Raw genomic sequence first — 24,716 nt, 5'->3', positions numbered from 1 at the left:
GAACTACTAAGAATAAAGCAATAGGGAGAGGTTCTGGCCTCCCACACCATGGCTGTCTCTCAGGCGGCAGCGAGGTCTAACAACACAACCTCTATGGCCAAACACCAGACGATGGTTTTCTCTCCCCTCGGTCCACAGACAAGAACAAATAAGGGCAGAAATCAATAACTCTTCAGGCCTGCATGTGACAAGGCTGGTGTTTGAACCACCCCCACTTCCCACTTGAAACTCAAAACTAAATCCATTAAGTGTAAAGTGTAACCCCCAGTTGGGTGAGTCCACGACACCCCTCTCCCTATCAAATACTTTGTTAACACAACTCCAGCCTGAGGCCAACTTGGGAATAACCAAATTAGCCCCGAGGACTCCCTTAACTTAATTTTTACAGCTATGCTTTCAGGATAGTGTTTTTCCTGTGACCTTTCTCTTCTCTCATTTGATACTCACTTTCCCTCGGGGAGCAGGGGGTGGCTAGAACACAACACAGGAGACATCACAGGAACCATTAAAAACTCCCTCAGATTGCTGGGTGTCAGAGCTGTTTAGGGTAATTCAGTCCTGAAAGCAGCTTTTATCTCAACAGCCCTGACTTGCTGCCCTGTTGATGGCTTGCTCAGAGGTTCCCTTCCACAAAGGGATGGATGCTTCCCAGCAGAGAGGGAAGTGGGCCTCTGGTCTTTGTTCTGTGGGAGACCTCAGCATTTTTAGGCATCCTGCCTGTCTAGTGGAACTGTGTGAGGGGCAAAGGAGATGACGGTGTAAAAGTAAAAACAGACCATGTGTGAGCATATCTAGCACAAAAGGCAGGGCTGGTGTTATAATTATTGTTACTGCCTCCTAATTTCTCATCATCAAAAAAGAATGAGAAAAATGATCAGAAAGCTTTGTGCAGATGAACATGTTGTGTGTGTATCTGTGTGTGTAAGAGTGTGTGAGTGTAACCATGTGTGAGTGTGATGTGTGAGAAGTTGTATTAGGTATGTGTGATGGTGTGTGCTGTGTGTGTCATGCGTGTGGTGTATGTGGTGCATGTAACTGTATGGGACTGTGGGTATAGTGTGTGGTGTGTGTGAGTGCAAGTATGTGTGAAGTATGTGAACGAGTATGAGCATGGGAGAGTGTGTGTGGTGTGTGTGTGTTTAAGTCGTGAGTGTGTGAGAGTTTGGTGGGTGTGAGTATGAGCATGTGTGGTGTATGTGTGCGAGTGAGTGCAGTGTGGGTGTGAGTGTGAGAGTTTCTGTATGGCATGTGAGTTTGCATGTGAAAAGGTGCATGTTTGTGCCTGTGCCATGCAAACATGCAAGCAAACTCAGTGTGAGAAGCAAACTAGAACATGGAAAATTCACCCACTGAAAACTGACTATGTTGTAGAGTCAATGTGACCTGCCTCTCCTCACTTAGCCCAAGATTTAACTTTTCTACATGGTTGCCTATCTGATAAGATAAAAGTGATTCTTCCCCCTTCCCTAGCTACTGACCTAACATGGTCTTCAGAAGCTAAACTTGCTGGAGAATGGAGGTGCTACATAAATGTGCTATAATTAAATACATTGGAGGCCTAATGATTCCTAGCCCTGTTCACTCAAAGTCATAGTGACATCTTTTTACCTGAGGTTAGACTTCCAGGACCTTCCACCATCTACCAAATATAACCACCAAATATCAACACATTCTAAAACTGTGAAATCAAGGCTTCTTGCAGTTAGCTGGCCCTTAGCCTGATACATAAAGATATAGGACCACTCCCATGCCCTTACCCAACATTGGGCATAAACTTAAGATTAAACATAGGAGGATGTGCTAAAACACTAGGAAAATACATGACAGTGAGAGAGAAGAAAGTAAATTAGTATAAAATATTTATCACTGGTGCCATTTATTTTTTTTCTTTTTTTTTTTAATATTTTTATTTATTTCTAGGAGAGAGAGAGAGAGAGCGTGAGCAGGGGAGGGTCAGAGAAAGAGGGAGTCACAGACTCCGAAACAGGCTCCAGGCTCTGATCTGGCAGTCAGCACAGAGCCCGACGTGGGGCTCGAACCCACGAACCGCGAGATCATGACCTAAGCGAAAGTCGGATGCTTAACCAACTAAGCCACCCAGGCGCCCCTCACTGGTGCCATTTAATGAAGGGACAAATAGCCCTAAACACCTGGTTAGGTATGGGTGGCACTATCAAGAAAAAGTTAAATTATACTTAGTGGGATGTATCCCCCAAAACAGGCAAAACATGATATAACAGCAAGTTCTAGGCCATGGTCATTGGAGACATCCCTGGTATGCAATCTGAAAAGCCCTACAGCCCAGAAGTAGAAATGCAGGTGAGAGACCTGACCATATAGATAATATAAAAGGGGTAATCATAGCACGTGACCTCAAGTGATTCCTACATTATAATTGTTTTCAAAGATTCTGGGATGATAGCAGTGATGGTGGTAACAGCTTAGTTGTCTAACTCTCTAGTTCTTTTTTTTTAATTTTTTTAATGCTTATTTATTTTTGAGAGAGAGAGACAGAGCACGAGCTGGGGAGCGGCAGAGAGAGGGAGACACAGAATCAGAAGCAGGCTCCAGGCTCTGAGCTGTCAGCACAGAGCTTGACATGGGGTCAAACCCACAAACCATATCACGACCTGAGCTGAAGTCAGACGCCCAACCGACTGACCCACCCAGATGCCCCTCTAACTTTCTAATTCTAAAAGCAGAGCAACCGTATATCAAAACTGAAAACCCGGGGTGCCTGGGTGGCTTAGTCAGTTAAGCGTCTGACTTTCGCTTAGGTCATGATCTCGCGGTTCGTGGGTTCGAGCCCCGCGTCGGGCTCTGTGCTGACTGCCAGTTCAGAGCCTGGAGCCTGTTTCAGAGTCTGTGACTCCCTCTCTCTCTGACCCTCCCCCCTGCTCACGCTGTCTCTCTCTCTCCTAGAAATAAATAAAACATTAAAAAAAAATTTTTTTTAAAAACTGAAAACCCATAGACAGTTACAACAAAAATATTTAATTAAAAAATACTCAAAATACAAATGAGTGAGGACAAAGTACAACAACTATAATAAGACCTGAAAATATCAGCATCTGAACAAAAGAAAGGAGAGGAAAGTGACAGGCTGTCTTATAAACCTGAGAACAGGAGAAAATGGCTGACAGATATTTACTAAAAATGACAAGAGAGCCAATCTGAAAACCATTGCTGAATCTGGGAGAGGCTTTGTCCAATGGTGGGGGCGGGGGGGCGGCAGGGAGGACAGTGTGAGTGTGAGGGGGCCCATGGTAATGTTCAAAGGAGCTAGATCACCCCAGCCACCAAGCCTCCTTTCTAGGAAAGGGCCCACACTGAGAAGAAATTTCTAGATGTCAAATGAATATTGAATAGGATAGGAATAATAGAAACTAAATAAATAAATAAAAGGACGTCTAGATAAATATGGAAAGAATGAGATGAGCCAGAAACTTTTGAAAGCAAACCACTATATTTTTCAACACAACATGAAAAAAAGAGTAGAGGGAGCTCGGTGAAATTAGAAAAGCTTAAAGTCCTAGAAAATTAATTTCATGTAAACATGCGTAGGTATCAAGACCAAATCCAATCATGTTACAATAAGGATTTTATTTTATTTTTTAATATAATTTATTGTCAAGTTAGCTAACATACAGTGTATACAGTGTGCTCTTGGTTTCAGGGGTACATCCCCGTGATTCATTGCTTACATACAACACCCAGTGCTCATTTCAACAAGTGCCCTCTTCAATACCCATCATCCATTTTCCCCTTCCCCCCACCCCTCATTGAATATCTCTTCTTTAAGTATAGTTGAAAATAGTTCAAATTATAATGTTTTATTATTATTATTATTATTAAACTCTAGCCCCAATTTGGGACTCAAATTCATGACCCCAAGGTCATGAGTCACATGCTCTACTGACTGAGCCATCCAGGCACTCCTAAATTGTTATGCTTTAATAATATATATATTTTTTAAAAACTTCATATCCAAGTTAGTTAGCATATAGTGGAATGATTTCAGGAGTAGATTCCAGTGATTCATCCCCTATGTGTAACACCCAGGGCTCATCTCAAGTGTCTTCGTTAATATCCCCTACCCATTTAGCCCATCCTCCCCCACCCAACCCCTCCAGCAACCCTCAGTTTGTTCTCTGTATTTAAGAGTCTGTTTTGTCCCCCCTCCTTGTTTTTATATTATTTTTGCTTCCATTCCCTTATATTCATCTGTTTTGTATCTTAAAGTCCTCATATGAGTGAAGTCATATGATATTTGTCTTTCTCTGACTAACTTTGCTTAGCAAATACCCTCTAGTTCCAACCACATAGTTGCAAATGATAAGATTTCATTCCTTTTGATTGCTGAGTAATACTCCAGTGTGTGTGTGTGTGTGTGTGTGTATACACATACCACATCTTCTTTGTTCATTCATCCATCGATGGACATTACAACGAGAATCTTGAGAGAGCATAGTGAACAAAGCAACACCTCCATGGAAAACTGAAAGCATACCAGAAAGACATGCCTGCAGAAGAGATCAAAATTGTAATCTATTTCCAAATGAGCTAACTGGCATTAAAACAATGATATAAGACATGAAAAATAACATAAATCAGTACCACAAACAATGAAAAATGAAATGGAACTCAGAAAATAATTTGAGATAAAAGGAAAAAATAACTTCAGAAATGAAGACTAGATTGGAAGGCATGCAAGAGCAAATAAACACACCAGTTAATGCCTTAGAAGAAATGGAAGGTGAAAAGAAAAAATTTTTAAGTCAAAAAGATGACATACATCAGGATAGGCAGAGAAGATCCAACATGCAGATAACAGGAGAGCCTGAAGAAGAAAATCAGAGAGAGGGAGCAAAATAAATGCTTAAAGTTATAATTCTAGGAAAATTTTCTTATTAAAGCTACTTGCTAAAAGACCACACTGTGTTGCTGAGAATACTGACCCAGAATGAGCAATACCAAAGGGTATTCTAGTAAAATTGTTGGAAATTAAAGAAAAAGAAAAGAAGGATGGGGGACACCTAAGCAAAAACAGCAAGTGATTTATCAGAGAATAAAATTTAAATTGTCATCAGAGTTTTTGATAGTACTACTTTATGCCAGATAAAAATAGAGTAATGTATTTTTTCAAGGGAAAAAACATTATCAGTATCCAAGAACTCAAAGAATATTACTCCTATGACCCTTCCTAATGAAGCTACATGAAAACAAGCTTCTGACAACCAAACTAACTAGAGAGATACCAACACAACTGATACACACATTAAACATACAGTACTTACAGAAAGACTAACTGAAGGTTAAGAGGAAAGAGTGTCGTATGTAATAGTGACACTCTCAAAGTGTGCAACTAGAGTACAACTTCAGGAAACTATAGGAGAATGGAGAACACATATACCCCCACACACAAAAATTTAACTGATCTCTGCTTTTATATTGATGATGGTTAAGTAGTAGTGTTGTAACTCTGATACTATTGTATGTATAATGAAGGATAAAGTATCTGAGTAATGATAGAATATTCTACACCTGTTATCACCTATGTTCTTGAGAACCAGAAAAAAGAACTGCAGATGCAATATAGAAGAGATTAAATTAAAAACCCTGTAGTTCTGAATTTGAACTGGAAGTATCATTGTAGGCTCATGAGGTATTTTGTCATATACATACATGTCTACTTTATATTTATGTATGTTTATGCTGATATACATACATGTTTCTTAGTTCTGAACTCTAGAGAAACCCGGAAACAATCACCAGTTCAATAGCAATAAGTGTCTATAGCACCTAGACTGTATACTTAGAGAACATTTTTCCACTAAAAGAAATCAAAGCTTTTGAGAAAATGGCTGAGCCCAGGCCTGGGGAAGGAAAATTTCATTGTGCCAGATAGCAAGGAAGCAAAATAACTCCGGAGGCTACTACTGAGCACAAATGTGACAATATGAGCTTCTAAAGGATACTAATTGTGATTAAAGACAAAAAATATGTTTAAATTCATGGATTAATAATGATATATAAACAACTAATTGGTCAGCGTCGGAGGATGATAGAAAATGAATCTATCATCTTAAAAACTGTAAATAAGGAGAAAGAATTGAGCATTTATTCTACCTTTTCTATATAAACTGTACCACTTGGTAACCAAATAGTAGATGAGAAGAAGCATCTCTTTATATATTCCAACTAATAAATAAGAAAAAAAGATACCATTTGAATATCATTATTTTACAACTCTCAATAAATAAATGGACCTAAGCGTTAAGTTTCAACAACTGCTAACATCCAAAACAAACAAACAAAAACAACAACACAACAAAACATAATCAGACACTGGTCATATATTTAGAAGGAAACACTACTTCATTGTTTAAAGAGTTGAGACAGGTGATAGAAATAGTTTAACCTCATGATGGCTACAAAATGTGTATTAGTTTTACTTTGCCCTAATAAGGAGAACAATTTATTAATTCTCATCATGGACCCAAAAAAGGATTACTTTTTTCAATTTACAATAAAGAATGGTATCATATACATTTATGGATGGTGAGTGATTATATTTACTTGGATTTTAGTCAGATTTTATTTAATGGTATATACAGTGGCCATCAAAATGGTTCAATATGCCACCACTCCTGTGAGGTTCAGCTCAGTCAACAGATATTAATAGAATTCAACTCCATGGATCAGAATCAAAATGGTACAAAAGATTCACCTGTGCCGTTGACTGCTGTTATGTGGTACAGCTGCATAGGCCTTCAACGTGAGGCAAATTCCTTATTATTGTGATTAATAGTAATAGTTGAAAACTTATTTTCCTTGGTATCACGCTTTATTTCTTTGCATTCAATTGAGCAGATGAGATGGCTTAGCAACAGTAATAAAACTAGTACAATCACTGTCTAGCCTATTTTTTTTTTTAGCATTGTGCAGTATATTACTAATTGATTTGTTTCTTCTTGGAGGGTGCTGCAATATACTTAAAATGAAACCCAGTGCTTAATGGATTTTTCTTTACTCTGCTGTCTATAACCAATCAGTATTTTGATGTTTGTGGGTTCTTTATGCAATTTAGATGTGAATGGGTATTAAACTAGGTTTCCAACGTGTGGTATAAGTAAGAACAAGATAAAGCAGTTCATTTTTTTTTTCTTTTCTAAATGAGCTTTTAATACAATAGGGTTTTTTTCCAAGTGAAGGGAAAAGAACCAGGCTTTCTCCTTCACCTACCCCCAGTCCAGACTCCTCCTTTCGGTTCTCTTAATCCTTCTGTAGCTCCATAGAACCTCGGGGTCCAATGTAGACTCTCATCTAGGGAATATGAGGACCCTTTAGTCCCAGATTAGCAGCTCAGCACCAAGTCCATATCACTGCTGGTCTAACTGTGACCTTGATCTTCTCGCCAAAAACCAGGGTTCTGCCTTATTGCTTATGACCCAGTCCCTCTCTGTTATATCTCTGCTTCCTGACCTTGTAAACATTCCAGTTATTGGATTTCCCTTTCGACACCTCCTGGCTCCCCGTGGCCTCTCTGAGGACCAGGGTCCTGATGCTGAGTGCATGCTTTCCCCAGCTTATGCCAATGAACCCCTAAAGCCTATGCTGTGTTAGGCTATGATACTATAGGGCCAGGGTAGGATATTCTGGGGCTGAGGGTCCACTCACCATGATATCCTGACCAGACTCTCACCTGTCCCCTCATGGTGCCCTGCCTACACTCTGGGCCTTAGCAAGCTTGATATGTTCTGTCCTGTCTTTAACTGAGCCCAAGGCTTATGGATTTAAAAGAGAAAGGAAAAGATTCTCAGATAGGTACTATGGGGATTTCCTGGTGAGTCTAGCACCTTTTCAAGTCTTGAACTTGAACTCAGAAGATCTATGCTTAATGCCTCACTTGACTGATTATTCACTCTGTGTACCACAGGCTAGTCACTCAGCTTTTCTGAACTGGAATTTCCTGTGCATATTTAAAAGCACAATACCTAACTCATACTATATGCACATTCTATATTGAGAGGTTTTTGTCCCCTTCATGGGAAGAGTTTTCAGGTATCTGAGGTTCAGCCCTTCCCCCCTGGACGGACACACACACACACACACACACACAGAAGGAAGCATAAAACAAGTCAGGAAATAAACAGCTTCTACCTGGGAACCAAAGCTTACTTTGACTACTCCTTCCCCCTGGAAACACAGTCACTAATTCTCTTGCCTCTCAGGTTCTGGATTTACCTGCTTTGATATATAAGGCTGTATCCAATGCTTTCCACCCCCAGAGACACTTCTGAAAATCAATCTAGCATTTGCTTACCGTCTCATGGTTCTATCTGCCTTAGCTTAGAACTGATCTCATGCCTACCTTGCCTGAAATACCTGCCAGGCCCATCCTGCTCCAAGAGTCCCTTGTTCCAGATGCCTCCTCTGGGCTCCTTCTAGGCCAGTAGCAGTTGATACCACCAGGCTCAGAGCAACAGTAATTTCCTTTTAAATCCATGAGCCCACCCTTCAAGCAATGATCTGGAAATTAATATAGTCTGCTCCCAGCAAGTCTTAACCCAGTGCTCAGCTGAAGGGAACCAACACTGTGTTAGGCACTAGAAATAAAGCAGAGTAGTGATTGCCCCTCTCCCCGTATACAAAGCCACAGGAACTCACAATTCTGGTGAACTTATCTTGAAAAATAGATTCTAACATTAAAGTCCTAAGAAGGACACAGGATCAGAGACTCATGTAGGGACAATCTGAAAAGGCTAGAAGTCTTCAGTGCAGAAAGCTGGGAAGGCCTTATCACCACCAAAGGATCTTTGGACAGAGAAAGAACCTCCAATTTTTCAGTTCCTTCTCTAAGGCTGACTTTCTCAGAAAAGTCTGTTCCCTTGTCTACAATGTTCTTTCTCCATTTGAACAATGAAGTAGGTAAGACTTAGTTTGCAAATATGGTTGATTCTCCTGGGAAAGCTTTTACAAAATGCAAGTATTGTCCTTCCCCAACCATTGCCTGACCTAGTATCTACTAATCTGAATCCCCAGGGTTCTGAAATTCATACTTTAAAGGTCCTCGGGTGGTTTTGAAACCACTGAATTCAGTGATCTCCAAGGTCCCATCTTGCTGTGACATTCTATGATGTCAGATTCCAGAAAGAATGAGAAAAGGGAACCGACAGGTGAAGCTTGAGCAAGACAAGCCCACACACATAAGAAGCAGGAAAGCCCTTGGACAATGGGCAGTGAAGTCATAAACCTCATATCCCTAAGAGACAAGCCTGGTGGGAAACATAAATTGATTCCAAGCAACTCTGGGCAGATTTATGAGGGTCAGGGCCAAGGGAGCAGGGAGGACCATCATGCCTGGAAGGCTGCTGAAAGCAAGCAAATTCTAGCTGAATAAATCATGTGTCTGACCTCGGATGGCAAATCCTGTTCCCCTGGAATCCACTCTAGAAAGAATTTTCTCTCTGGACCTCTCCATCAGAAATCGCTGAAAATAAAAACAAAATTTTGTGTATAGAAACCACCTGAGACTAATATATGTCCACTGAGTTGGGAAAATACTGATCCCTTTATTGAGAAGCAGCCCTAATGTCCCTCCTTTATGCAATGAGGAACATAAATCTTGAGATTGGGTGTCTCTGCTTCCCACAGTCAGAAATTGAACAGGAACTTACACAATGTTAAACTCTTCATTATGCACCTCCAATGCCAACAATGTTATTCTAAGCATTTTGCTTAGGCCAGCACTTAATATTCACACTAAGTCTAATCTCTGTGTGTTCCAATGAAGAAACTGAGGTTCAGAGTGTGATATGATTTACCCTGGGTATCATAGCTGGTCAGAGGCAAAATCCAGAAAGGAAAAGTTATCCCATCTGGATCCAAAGCCCTTGCTTCTCTTCCTACCTCACCAAATGCCCCTATCTGGTCTCAGAATGTCTCAGAACATTTAAAACAGAGTTAACCTGGACAGAAGTTAGAACTAGGTCCCACTGAAGGGGAGATGCTCAGGTGGGGTTCCAAGCCCATACTTTTAGCTGTCTTCCTCAGTACACTCTTAAGAACAGAAGAAAGAGGGGTGCCAGGGTGGCTCCATCATTTAAGTGTCCAACTCTTGATTTAGGCTCAGATCATGATCTCAAAGTTGGTGAGATCAAGCCCTGAATCTAGCTAATAGCATGGAGCCTGCTTGGAATTCTTCCTCTTTCTCTGCCCCTCCCCTGCCTAAGTGCTCATTCTCTCTCTCAAAATAAATAAATAAACTGTGGGGTGAGGAGAGGAAGAACAGAAGGAAGGAAGGAAGGAAGGAAGGAAGGAAGGAAGGAAGGAAGGAAGGAAGGAAGGAAGGAAGGAAGGAAGGAAGGAAGGAAGGAAGACACATTTCATGTCCAAGATGAATTAACTGCATGAACTGTGATGCTTCTGCCCCAGATTGAGGAGGCTGCCCGCAAATCCAGGGGGCTTCAGACACAGACTGGATTTGAGAACAGGCTTCAAGAAGCTGGAGATCATGGGACAAGTGGATTTTTGTAACTCCCCTTCCAGGATTGTGTTTTTACCCCCTGTTCACATTCTCATCCTTAGCTCACTGGGTTTAAATCCCCAGGTGCTGCTGGTAGAGGATTCATCCATATTCACAGAAGCTCCCCTGGCCACATTTCCTGTCTTCAAGAGCAGTCACTGCCTTGGGCATAGAGAGGAGTCATTAACACAATTCATATTTTTAGAGTTTGGCACTTTACAAAGACCTTTCATATCCCAGCTCCCTTTAATCTTCATGCCCATCCAGCCCCTTTTAGAAACTAAAGAGCTCTATCAAGGTCCCACAACCAATCATTTATAAGTCTGCCCAGAAACCCATGTTGTTTTCCATTTCACCCCTTGGACATAACCCATGCTTAGGATTTGGGTGCTGAATAGGGTTAAAGGGCTATTGATCAAGAGAGCTCTGTTAAAATGCCTTCTGTAAAGAGTTAACTCTTTGAATTAACAGGTTACCCCTTAAGAACATAAAATGATCAGAAAATTAGCAATTAACCATTCACACCAAACATGAATGGATTCATCATCTTGTTGCCCTTGAAACCAAACAGACCTTCAAAAACCAAATAGAAATCAACACCTTCATTTGAAAAAAGTAAAGCCAAGAAAGTGTTGAATACCCAGTGTTGAGTAACTGTATGCATTGGAACCTCAACTAGAACTTCAGTTTCCTGACCTTGGGGCCAGGGCAGTGTCATAAAAGCCCACCACACTGGTCCAGTTTTCAGATTACCAAAACTCCCCAGTGCAATCTCAATCTGCTTGCTTGTAATTAGCAACCCAAATTAAGCTTTCATTTCTGCATCATTAAATCAGTTGAAAATCTTCAAAAAATTTTTCACCTTAATGTTTTAGTGAGCAAAACTATGTATACCAAATTAATTTTTCCATAATTCTCTATAGGTAGAATTTGACTTAATCACTTTAGAGGGAACTAGTTCCTTCAGTCTTATAATGACATTTTTATATTTTAAGTAAAAGTAATTTATCAAGAACACATTTTTAAGTTTTTATAGGTTGTACAAATGTTAGAATTCTGACCAACATGAAATCTTACAATTCCTCAGGATCTAGCCTGGCTCAAAGATAAAAGTTTCAAAGGAGGGATGGGGTATGTTAAGTGACCCTGAGACACCTCTAGAAGGCCACCTAAGGACACTGGGTGCTCTGGGTGGGGACAGAGAACATGGAAGTGGTGGTAAGGGGCTCTGAAAAGGAGAGCATGCACCAGAGAGAAATGTGACCTATTTCTCATTTTTTATACTTTGTGTTACAAGGAGAGCCTGGAAGCTGCTTTCACTGTGTTTACAAACCTAACTTGGTTGTAAATAAGGGGGCTGAGCCCCATCGGGGGCCTGACAGATGGACAAAGCCACTGTCCTGGGTCCCTGGGCCAATGGAAACAGGAGGCTGTGGAGTTGACTTTATGTCCAGTTTACTCTTTTGAGCTTCTCCAAGCTAAAGGAATTCTAGATGCATATGTCCAACCTTTGGGAGCAGGCTAGATGCAGTTACAATTGCGTGGATTGAGCACCTGTGATTTGCCCAGCACTGTGCCAGACTTGGTGAGAAACTGGGAAGGCCCAGTCACTGCCCATGCCTGACTCACCTCAAAGAGTCTTCTCTCCCTCCTCAGAACTCTCACAGTGCAGTTACCCAAACCCTCAGAGGGTTTTTTCCCCCTTAACTGCCTTGTTTTGTAGATAGTTGCATCCCTTTTAATGTCCCTTAGTAGGCTATAAGCTTTTTTTTCTTTCAAGTTTATTTGTTTTGAGAGATAGAGAGTAAGCGGGGGAGGAGCAGAGAGGGAGAGAGAGAATCCCAGTGCAGAGGCCCATACGGGGCTCTATCCCATGAACCGTGACCTGAGCCGAGATCAAGAGTTGGACGCTTAACCAACTGAGCCACTCAGATGCCCCTAGGCTGTAAGCTTCTTAAGTCCAGATCAGTCAGCTCCATCTGTGTCTCTCTCCTCATATCTGACCCAGGGCCTGACACATGGTAGATCCTCAAAAGAAATTTCCAGTTTGAATGGGTGATCAGTGTCTCTTGCCTTGACCTTGGTGCCATCTTGGAACATAGGTTTGGGGCAATGGAGCAGACAGCTCAGAGGCAGACCAGGGAAGCTCATGGAAGAGGGAGGGCCAGGCCAAGTGAGTGATTGCCTTTCCTCTTGTGCCACAGTTCACTGGCTGTTCACCACGTGCGGGGCCAGTGGGCCCCATGGCCCCACACAGGCCCAGTGTAACAACGCCTACCGGAATTCCAACCTGAGCGTGGTAGTGGGGAGCGAGGGCCCCCTGAAGGGCATCCAGACTTGGAAGGTGCCAGCCACCGACACCTACAGGTGCGTATGGGGGAGGGTGTGGGAGAAGCCAAGGGGCAGATCTACCCTCCTGAAAATGATGAGGTTCCTGCCTGTGGGTGCATGCCCTCGGGGTGACTGGGCACACAGGACTCAGAGGCCACAGACTCTGGCCTAGAGAGGGATATAAGGACTAGAGATGGGGAGGTTGGGGATAATGGGATATGGCAACAAAGATGTGTCCTCTGTCCTCAAGGAGCCCACAGACTATTTGTGGAGATGATATACATGCATGAGCTAGCTTCAGAACATTCCTTATCTTCATTGCTAATAACTAAAATTATAGTGGCTTCTTTGAATATTACTGGATGCCATTCATATGAGGCAGTGCATGTAAAATGTCTGGGAAACAAACATACCATGTACATGAAAGATGCTCTTATCCTTAAGCCTCCTTTCCTGGGCCTTCACGGTTTGCAGGTAAAACAGCGGTTCTCAAACTCTTGTTTCACACCCACCCCAACTACATGCTATTCCACTAGAGCGAGGCCAGGCTGGAAGGAGGCCTGACTCCAATGGGCCACTTGGCTAATGCGTGAAGCTGATGGTGGGCAAGGCTCAGACCACTAATTCTCAACCGTCCAAAAGACTGGATGGCTGGTTGATGCAGGTTACTAGCCCCACTTGGAGAAGGTCTGATTTTGTAGGTCTGGAGTAGGGTCCAAGAATACAAATTTTAAGAAAAATTTTATGTTAAACATTTTTATATTCATAAAGTAAATGTAACAAGATATTGACACTTATTGGACCCAGGTTGGGAAGGGAGACATACACGGTATTCATCATACTCACTGTGTTCATTCATTCATCCATTGAGAATATGAATTTCTAACACGTTCCCAGGTGATGCTGATACGGCCCCTGGGAATGACTGAGTTAGGCTGAACCCCTGAGTGTAGTCCTCACACAGCTCTGTGGACAAGGCCCAAGCTGCATTCTTCATTTTACAAATGAGGAAACTGAGGCTCAGAAAGTCAGGAACATCCCCACAGACACACAGTCTGGATATCGCCTCCAACCCCAGACTTCTGAGGCACAGACTTGCTGAGGCTCCTTCCACAGCCAACAGCAGGCTTAAACAGGAAGCATCATGATAATGACATTGTTGGTGCAAATGTCCCCCACCCCAGGCAGAACACAGTGGGAAGTGAGGTTTCTTTCCACCTCCTCAGCCCCCACCACCCCCCCAGCACATCCTCAGCCCCCTGGGAAGGAAAGGGGCTTCTCAAGTTGCCCTGTTCTCTGTGTGGCCGCCCCCCCCCCCGGGATTTCAGTGTAAATGCATTTCGGGGAGAGCCCTAAGTGCTTTTTAAATGACATTCTGGGCAGGAATGCAATAACAAGGTTTGGCTGCAATCAGATTAGCTGTTCTAGGTCCCACACATCCCCAGTAAATAGTCAAAGACTGGCCACACTGAGCAGGCCAGGCCTCCCCTTCCTGCCCAGCTGAGGTTCCGCAGGTCACCCCATGTCCCAGAGAGACGGGGATGAATGTTTGTTGAGGACTTACCAGGTATTTCTCCTCCTTTAAGGTAGATGTCGTTATTATTATTATTGATATTCCCTTGTTTCCTTAGGAGGAAACTAGAGTCAGCCACTTGGCAACAGATCTCAGGCCACACCATCAGTGATGGAACTGGAATTTAAACCCAAGGCCCTTGGGCTCAAAGTCAGTGTGTTCTTTCCACTAAAAGTCACACCGGGACTCTGAGAGGCATGCAGGGGGACAGGAGGAACAAGAAAGGGAAGTAGGCATGGCAGTCATGCACCACCCACCTCCAGGAAGCCTCTGGAAATGAAAGCCTGGGAGGGGAGGCCCTCGCACCTGAAGGGTATTGGCCAGCCCAGTCCTTGGTGAAGACCCTCCGGTATAAAAAGCAATGTGAAGAGGGAAGCACAGGAGCTATAAGGCAGACAGAGACCTCAACAATAAATGCACACCGAGACCCACTGTCCCCTCACTGTCCAGGGCAGCTCCCAAGCCGACTGGCTGAAAGTCCCTTACTACCCCTCCCACAAAGATCTACAAATAGGAGGCACCACATAAGGCGTTACTCTTGGGCTGCATTTCCCCCTGAGACAGTGTGAATCAGACTCACCTCCAAATGTGGGCAAATGATTTAATCTCTTGAGACTTCGTTTCCCCATCTGTAAAAGACAGGGGCTGGGGGTTGCTAACACCTGCCCCACTGGTTGCAAAGATCACGTCCAAGTGCCTCGCACAAATGCCTGCTCGCACTAGGTGCTCCCTGGCCTGTCGACAGAGAAACCGGCTGGAGCCGTGACCATGTCATGCAGCAGGCAGTGGCATGAAAGTATTTCCAGCAACAGATTGGTCCCATAGAGAGTACTTCCCAATTTCTCCGTTCCCAAAGACTTTTTTCTGACTTCTTCAGTTGCGCCCCATGTTTTGAAAGATTTTGCCTGGCAGACAAACTGTACTTATTTTTTCCCTTGTTCTTTCTTTCTTTCTTTCTTTCTTTCTTTCTTTCTTTCTTTGTTTCTTTTTTTTTTTTTTTAATCAATCACAGCCACATCTAAGTCTAGCCAGGTTTCTGATCTGCAAGGATTGCCACAGTATTGTCACACTGCACTGGATATAATTCCAGCCCAAATCTGACAACTGTTCCCATTTCTCTCTGGAATATTGAGACTGGTTGCAGCCCCCAGCATTGCCTGGGGAACATTCACTGAAAACATGTACAAGGAGCCATTTTGCTGTTGAAACAGGACACTTCAAAGTGTCCAAATTGGCAATGGGGATATTTTGATCTGTAGGACTTTTTAAAACTGACCTGACATAGCACCACATCCAAAAGGGAAGAATCAAAACCAGAAAACTTTGGGGTTTTGTTGTGGTTGTTGAATCCTCTGGGTTTTCTGTAATCCTTTAAAGGCTATAACAGATATTTCTGACCTTGACCCTGGATGAAGCTCAGGGCTTGGACAGTAATGTATATTGGTCATATAACTTAGTAGCAAAGGAGCAGACCATTTAATGATTGGCTTTTTAGACCACATCGAAATGTCCCCAAGTCAGAATATCCATGTGGAGAAGACAGGGACCCTCTTTCTGGAGGACATCTTCTCCATATTAACTAATTCTTGTTTGGTAAGTAAAGTTCATCTAGTGAGAAGAACATCAAGAGAGATGAGAAAAAGGTGAGGAAGGGTGGGAGCGTTTCTTATGATCTCCCCCTATTCCTGGAAGAGTATGAGTGCTCAGTGAGTACTATCTGGCTGCTGCCTGAGACCCGCCACTATTTTCTTTACTGGCTTCTTTACTACTAATCAGAGAGGTGAAGGAAAGAAAGCTGTGTGCACCTACTGTTATGCTAAGGTCACTGCCTGGGGCTTCCTCAGGGATGCACACAGGTAACCGTGCCCCGTACTCTTACCTGGTCAGTTATCAGGGGCCCATCTCCCACCCCCTGCTCCTCTGCCCACCACCATGAAGAGGGAGAGGGAGAAGAAGATGGAGAGAAGGAAAGAGCAAGCTTGGCAAGGAGGAGCTTTCAGGGAGCCCCATCTCCCCCCATCCTGCTGCCTTCCTGCCTTGGGCTTCCCCTCCCCCTGGATTTGTCATTTCCTCTGTCAGAACAGAGATGGTCTCACTCCCCTCAAGGACATATGTCCTGAAGTCCAGACCTATTCCCTTCATAATTCACAAATCTCAGTGGACTGCATTCAGCACATATCAGGACGCTGTGCCTGACATGAAGTATACAAAGGTGCACCAGATCCACTCTCTGCCTAAGAGGAGCCCCAGCCGATGGGGGTGTTGGGCTTAGAAACCAAGCATTTCAGTGTGATGTAGAAAGCACTGCCTGGAGGTTTACATCAGGCATTGCTATCAGAGGCCTGGGAAGGGCCTGAATTCAAGAGTGGCTTCCACAGGGAGACAGCTTGAGGGCAGTCTTGAAGGTGGTAGTTTTGTCCACAAAGAAGAGGCGAGGAAGGAGCCCCTAGGCTGGAGCCTCACATCTCAAATGCCGTTAGCTCCCTCTGGCGCCAACTGGAGAGAGAAGCGAGCCTGGAGGCGGTGAGAGCAGATGGAAGGCAGCTGTGGGGTTGGGTCCTGGAGAGCTAGGCTCTGGCAGGGAGAAGCACATGGAGGGGCCCCTCAGGGCCAATGAGTGTTTGGGAAGTGGACTCAGCATTACTGCAGGACTGGGGGAGGAGGCATGGAGGCATGCCTGGGGGCTGGGGAGGCAGGACAGTGAGTGATAGCTACCACGCGGAGGACCTTGAGTGAGAAGGACAGGCAAGGATTAGGGTAGTAGGGAGAGTGACACCTGATGAAAGGAGATCTCTGGGTCACAGCTCTGAGTGACGAAGTCTAGAGTGTGCCCGTGGGGGCGGTGGCCAGAGTGGGACACAAAAAGATCATGGATGCCGGGGTGGGGAGAACCTCAGTCTCATCATGGAGTGGAGACAGATGGCTGGGGACTTTGTTCAACCCTGTGTGGGATGTACCCCACATAGTGCACACTCAGTAGATGTCAGCGGCCACCTCTGTCTCCCTGCCTTCTTCTCCTGTCTGTCCCTCCTTTTCTCCCCATCTGCCTGCCTCCCTGCTCCGCTAGGGTTCAGCCTCCTCCCTAGCCCTCAGCCCTCCTCCTGCCTCACCATTCCCCACACACAGATCATTTATAAAAACACTTGTCAAGCACGGCCCACAGCTCCCGATGGCAGTTCTCTCATGGTTCACTTGTTCCTCAGACATAACGTACAAGAGGTCCCGGACCCCAGCCGAAGCCAGCAAATCCTGCCAGCTGAACTGGGCCGCAGCTGTTCCTCATGGTCTCCATCACTGACACTCATTTCCTCACCTGGCTCCAGGGATCAGTGTGTGCAGCTGGATGCCACTGTCATTCAACCCAATCCACACATAGCCATGGAGTTCCTACTGCGTGCCAGGCACCGAGCCATGGGACCCCTAATGTGTGCCGGTCACTGAACAGGCGCTGCAGGACTTGCAGAGAGGACTGAGATGCTGGAGCCTCACCATCTTTGCAAAGACTGCAGGGCACAAAAGTGAAATCAACAGCCCACAATGCCGATAAAGTTCTAGGCAATCATAGGAGAGAGTCACAGGCATGATCAATTGCCAGAGTAATTGCGCAGATAGCCATCGCCATGGAGAGTACAGAGCAGGGAGAGTCAGAGGCAGGGAGATTGCACAAAGATTGATGGGCTGCAGGCAGAATGGCGTGTGGGTCCAAATTCTGCCACTGACACCATGTGACCTTGAAAGTGTGCTTTCCCTTCTCTGCAGTGGCTCTATCTGTAGAGGGAGGGGTTGTAGAGAGAAGTTACTGAGCTCCCCTCCAGCTCTGATATTCCCAGTCGCTTAGGGCTACGCTGGTCAGGAAGGTTGTAGGAAGAGGTGAGCCATGAGCCTTGCTCACTGGTGCAATCCAGAACAAAACTGGGGCTGCAAGAAGTGCGTGCCTCCGCAACTCACCCCTTTCCGCCACCCCCCAGCGGTATCTGCTGATGGCTCCCATGACCCATCTAGATAATGCAACTATACATGTAAACAGGAATTTCCCACTGACCAAGCCCCGTACACACTCCCATGTATCCTGTGCCCTCGCGATAACCTTATGGGCTAGGATGGGCAAGGCAGATCTTACTACCCTGATTTCAAAACTCGAAGGAGAGAGGGACTCACCCAAGGTCCTGCTAGGAAGTAGGGCCAGAGCAGAGTGGGGCTCAGGAGAGGAATGAGGTGCTTCATGTATCTCCAAGTGGGGTTCACTCACTCCTTCCGTCCGTCAGTCACCCTCCAGTGTCCCCTCAGATGCATAGTGGCCACGCTCTTATTTCGGGATCCTGCAGGCAGCCACTTTGATTTGCTGCTAATTCTTTATTTTAAAAAGATTCACAACTCAATTACATCAGGTAACAATGGCTCACAGTCAATAATACAAAGCGCAAACCCAATAAACATCCATTCTGACCAGGGGGCATGGATTTAGATGAGGAAAAACAAAAAAATTACAGCATCAGCTCGTCAAGAACAGTATCTTGTAATTTCCAGTAAATTGGAATCACTGCAAGTCATTTTCCCCACTTGAGTGGCAGGTATATTAATTTGTTGTCGTTTGTCAACCATCAAAAATAAATTGTTTACAAGAGATGGGGGGGCAGCAAGCTTCGGAGAGTCAGGCTGAGGTTATTATTCTGGCACGAGTTTGTGTGACATGCTTCAGATGACTCGGGGGTCTTTAGAATTGCCAAGGCTGCCTGTGCCCCCACTGGTTCCCTACAAGGCGGGTCCTGGGTGAAACTGGACAGCCTTGACCCCAGTGCCCTACGGCCACACCCTGTTCTCCAGAAATAGGGGCCTCATTCATTCACTTGCTTCCCAGAAGTCACCCCCAGCAGAGCAGTACATAGGCTCACCCACAGGGATGCGTCAGAACCGCAGCTGCTGTTTGGTGCTCGCTGACTACCCTCCGGGCGCTGTATTAGGCCCTTTACAGGCATTATCTCATTTAATTCAAACAACAACGTTTTGAGGTAGATGTTTTACCTCCATTTTGTGGATAGGGAAAGTGGAGATCAAAGACGGTAAATAGCCTACCCAAAAGTCACACAGCCAATGAGTAACGCTGGCAGGACTGGGGCCGGGGCCAGGAGAGGTAAGCAAGGTGCCTCAGACACCATATGTAAGGGTCAGCGAAGTGCAGGGTCAGCACCTGGGGAGGGGAGCCTCACCCATTCCTGGCGTGGAGTAACAGCTTGGATTTGGATCCAGGTCTGATTGCATTCAATCTTTTGCATTCATGCTTTTCTCACTGTGGCACAGCTCACTCCAGTGATCAGCATTGTAGCAGCAACTCAAAGCTTCCAAAGGAGGGCAGCTCCTTGGTGGGACTTCAGGCCTCAGGGGGCTGATGAGGGAATCTCCTACAATTAGTCCAGGCAGGCTGTCGCCTGCTTCCCTGGCTTTAAGCCAGTCTTTAGTCCAGGGTGGAAATGCGGGGCTGAGGCCAGCACACAGGAAAGTGAAATCCGGCTGCTGACGGCCGGTTACCAGTTACCAGGCTCTACTGTCTACTCTGGAGAGCTAGCCCCAGATCTACCTTGCACCTGATTGCCAAGAGCTAGGTCAAGGCCTAGAAAGGGCCATAGTTCATAATGGGGGGCGGGGGGGGTGCAGGAGAAATACGGAAGAAGGACTAGGGAGGGAAATTGAGTCAAGAACAACTTCTAAAATATAATACTTTGGCTAAATTTATACATGTGCAAGAGTTCAGAATGATTCATAATGCATGCAGATTTATGCAAATAGTTATGCAAATGTGGCAGGATGGGACGCACAGGGTACCACTTACCTCTCAGCCACAGCACAAGTGGGCGGCACGAGGTCTCTGTCTCCGGCAGCAGTTTTCCAAGCAAACCACACCTTCAGGTTGACAGGATTTTCTCCTGCAACCTGACAAAGCCCCGAAACCAGAGAAGCGAGCAGGACTGAGGAGGGGGCCCAACCACATGGTATCCCTACATTCTACACAGACTGTCTCTGCATCCCCGCTGCCACCCACCCCTGCCCCAGGCTTGCCTTCTCTGGCCTAAAGAATTTTCTGCTGCTTTCCTCTCACCAATAAGCCTTCCTTTCCCCTCAGCCTTTTTTTTTTTTTTTTTTACAAATAGTTTATTGTCAAATTGGTTTCCATATAACACCCAGTGCTCACCCCCACAAGTGGCCTCCTCCATGCCCATCTCCCCCCCTCCCCCCACATCCATCAGTCCTCAGTTTGTTTCTCAGCATTCAAGAGTCTCTCGTGGTTTGCCTCCCTCCCTTTCCCCCACCATTTCCCCCCTCCCTCAGCCTTTTAAGTGTCCTTGCTACCTTCTCCATTTCTAAGGAGTCAGGAATGAGGATAGGCCAGTAGCTTCTCAGGCCACCTGGCAGCTGCATGTCAGAGAGGAAATGGCCTCTTCGAGGGAAATGTGAGGGTTTGGACCAGGGTCTGCCACTGTCTGGCTCTGTAGCCTCAGATGAGTTACTTAATCCCTCTGAACCTCAGTGTCCTCATCTGTCAAATGAATTACTAACAGCTACTATTTATGGCTATGGACGGGAGGATGTCACTGCACTCACGGCTGCCACCCTGTGGGATGCTCAGGAATTAACCCCTACCTCCCTCGGCCGCCCTAGGTCCTCTTCCTTCCCCACCCAGCCGCCCTGCTACAGTCACACATACCATAGGCTTTCCTGCCTCTTCACTTCCATTCACTTCGCATCTGTCTGACTCCTACCCTCCATCTCTTTCTGCTTGTCTGAGAGTCCTCCCCGTCCATCATCTCGGCCACCCCCAGTGCCACCAGAGCATGCCACTACTCTAATGTCTGTCACAGTCCTGTCTCCCTTCCCAGGCTCAGAACACCTGGTTGCCCTGACTTTGTGCAGAGATTTGCCACTTTCTCAGGGCTTTTAGCCATGATCTCTTTTTGACGTTAACCTCCCCTCTATCCTGTGAGTTCAGGAAAGAAGATACGGGCTTCATTTGACTACAGAAGAGACTAGGACTCTAAGAGGTTACACTGCTAGGAAACGGTCCACTCTGGTCGTAGAACTCAGAGCCTTCTGGTCCCTCCACTTTGTCTCCCTAATATAGCCACCTTTATGGTGAGACTTCTCTTTTCATAAGTAGGACTGTCTCTTCAGTTTCTTTGTGAAGCTCCATGGGGGTCTGCAGCCCATCTCCTGTCCCCTTATGCACACAGCCCTAAGCCATGTCAGCTTTCAGTGAGCTCCTATCAGCCTAGCCCCCCACGAGGTGAGCGACATCAGACTCTCCCTGGCATTCCCTGGAGACCTCAGTTCTTCACCCACCACATTTGCAATCAGCCAGCCCTCCAGGCTTCTCTCTGTGGAATGGGGCTTAGCTCTGCCTTAGGAGAGCCCCCGGGAGACCCTTCCCACGCTTGGAACATGGAACATTTCCTAGAATTACAGGTGGAGAAGCCATCTTAAAAACTGCCTTGCACCTCTCCCTGAACGCTTGTCACAAAGGACCTTGGATCTGAATGCACAGAGATGTGCAAACCTCCCACGTCCCTTTCCCGGGCAGATGATCTCGGGGGAGGCATTTGTAGCTGGTGTGTAGCTGTCTTCCAGACACGCTGTTTTCCTGGTAAGGGTCACCAGTTGAGTTCTTTTTCTCCCATCCTTGTTTGACTTCATCTCAACAACCTAAGAGGCAGCAGAAAAAATCCCACCACACCTCCCCCCGCCCCACTCTGTTTTTATTTATCATGATTGGTTGTTGGTTTTCTGCCCACACATTGCTCTAGAAAGAGTTACTAGTGGGATGGGAATAAACAGTCTGTGCTCAGAAACACTGCTCACTTCTCTCATTCCATGTGGGACCTACTTGTGTCTAGACCCGGTGAGGAATTGTGTGCCAAGTCAATTACTGCTACCTCCACCATTAATAATAATAATATATAAAAGAAGTTATAATCATATATATCACATAATATAATATAATAATATGTCATAACGGCTATTATAATAAATACTTATTATGTATCAGCCACAATTCTATGGCTACTTGTCTTAATTCCTTTACTCCTCACACACTCATGGGCTAAAAGGTAGGTCCTATTACTAGCCCCATTTTACAGATGTGGAACAGGACAGTTAAGTCACTTGTCTAAAGTCACTTGAGTCCTTTGATCTTAGACAAGGAGAGAAACCATAATGGAAAATCCCAGGCATTCAGGATTTCATCCTGCCAACACCCCACATTAGAACAGACTCTCCCTGCCTTCCCTCTCTCTTTCCCCCTTTCTCTCTCTCTTGCACCCCTTATTGGTTCTTTACCTTCCTAGCTCTGTGAATGAGGCAATTCCCTATCCCTCTCTGACCTTGACTGTCCTGTCCTGCCCATGGGGAAAAGAACCCCCCCGATCCCATGACCTGATGTGGGGGAGAACCCTCAGGACCACGATGGTGGTGCACTGAGCCCACTGGAAGCTGCTGGCTTGGAAGGAAGGGAGTGGGTCTTCATGTGCTCTGTTCTGTTGCAGCATCTCAGGCTACGGAGCTGCTGGCGGGAAAGGCGGGAAGAACACCATGATGCGGTCCCATGGCGTGTCTGTGCTGGGCATCTTCAACCTGGAGAAGGGTGACACGCTGTATATCCTGGTCGGACAACAGGGGGAAGACGCCTGCCCCAGCGTAAGTGCCCAGAGGCGGACCTCTCCCTCACTCTCATCAGGACCCGGGCAGGCCCTCACAGGGTATCTGGACACTCTCCTTCTGGGGGCTCATATTCAAAGGTGACAGGACTCACCCCTTGTCCTGCCTCGTTCTGCCTCATTCTGACCCCTCTGTTTCCCGGCCCATTTGGGTGTATGAGAAAGTAGGTGGTATGACTGTTGGGGTTTCACCTCCCCACAGGGACCAAGGCTGAGGCATGGGTTTCAAGAGGAACCCTTAAAACAAAGAACTGGATCCAGTGTGAATAGGCAAATGGTTGTTCTTCACAGCAGGCTACAAGTTGAAGTCCATTTCCTAAACTTTCTTGCTAGGAAACCAACGTCTTTAGCCCATTATTATAAACAGGAAAATACCAGTTTAAAATTTTTTAAGTTTATTTATGTATTTTGAGAGAGAGAGAGCAGGGGAGGGGCAGAGAGGAGAAAGAGAATCCCAGGCAGGCTCCGCATCATCATTATGGAGCCCAACATGGGGCTCGAATTTACAAACCATGAGATCATGACCTGAGCCGTAACCAAGAGTCAGATGCTTAACTGACTGAGCCACCCAGGCGCCCCAGGAAAATACCAGTTTAAACATTTTCTGCTCAGCTGTACATAACAGATTCATAGCCACACAATTGTGTATAAGTGCATAGGAAAAGTTCTGAAAGATACACATAACAGTGGTTGCTTCTGGGGAGGGGACTAGAGTCGGGGTTGCTTCATCAGTGATGTCTGATATTACAATTCATATAGTGTTTATTATTTGGGTGATTAAGACTAAAAAAAAAATTAAAGCCTAGACTCAGAGTCTAGAATATAGTGCAGTCCACTTTCCCCATTTTACAGATGAGAAGATAGAGACCACAGAGAGGAAGGGACTTTTCCAAAGCCACTCATAATGCAGCACAGAGTAGAGACTCTGGCTCTTGTTTGTGCTGTGCCCTGGGCTTGCTTGGGACTCGGTTTCTATGCCCCTTTCCCCTTTTTCACTTAGAGCCCATCGTCTGACAAGCCAGACTGCCATCTTCTGCAGTCCCAGGGACAGCCTGTCACTCTGGATTCTGACCCCACTGGGGTATCCACCTGTCAAGCAGGGAGCGCTCCATCAGCAGAACTCAGAAAGCTGGTAGTGGCCTAAAATTTCCAGGATGAGGAACACTCAAGACTAACAAAGCAGCAACCTCACAGACCCCTAGGACCCCAGCTGTTTGCCTCTCATCTGCGTTGGCGGAGACAGGAGCCTGGTGGTGCCGGCTCTCCTGGCAGGAACTCAGCACCATTAGATGCTAACCTTAGGTGCTCACCTGAAGCACAGCTTCCGCCCAGAGTGGGGCCAAGGCAGGGAGCAGGGTTCTAGTGCCCAGGACCCAGGGCCGCTTCTCCAAGAACGTATTCAAGAGTAGCCTTGGAGGACAGATGTGGGAACAGGGACTACACAGAAAGCAGTACAATTCCACAAAATAAATTCAAGACTCCTAAAAGCTGGGCCCCAGGCTGGGAACAGGGAGTAAAGCACAGCACCCATCCCCACCCCCACCTCACAGGGTTAAGACAAAGCAACCAGAGGAGGCTTAGC

At 45.6% G+C, this 24,716-nt stretch overlaps 1 protein-coding gene across 1 annotated transcript in view; it reads left to right on the top strand.

The window, feature by feature from the left end:
• The window catches only part of ALK (ALK receptor tyrosine kinase), a 671,693-nt gene that overhangs the window by 604,869 nt on the left and 42,108 nt on the right, over nucleotides 1-24,716 (top strand). Inside the window, exons 12-13 of the mRNA XM_039238463.1 lie at nucleotides 12,733-12,895; nucleotides 22,964-23,114. Of these exons, the coding sequence (XP_039094394.1) occupies nucleotides 12,733-12,895; nucleotides 22,964-23,114 (314 nt within the window). The remainder of the gene's footprint in view (nucleotides 1-12,732; nucleotides 12,896-22,963; nucleotides 23,115-24,716) is intronic.

The sequence above is a fragment of the Hyaena hyaena genome, unplaced genomic scaffold (assembly GCF_003009895.1).
Source record: "Hyaena hyaena isolate Hyena2069 unplaced genomic scaffold, ASM300989v1 scaffold_140, whole genome shotgun sequence".
NCBI classification, from domain to species: domain Eukaryota; kingdom Metazoa; phylum Chordata; class Mammalia; order Carnivora; family Hyaenidae; genus Hyaena; species Hyaena hyaena.
Note: the sequence above shows the minus strand (reverse complement) of the source record. Positions and strands in the feature narration are given on the sequence as shown.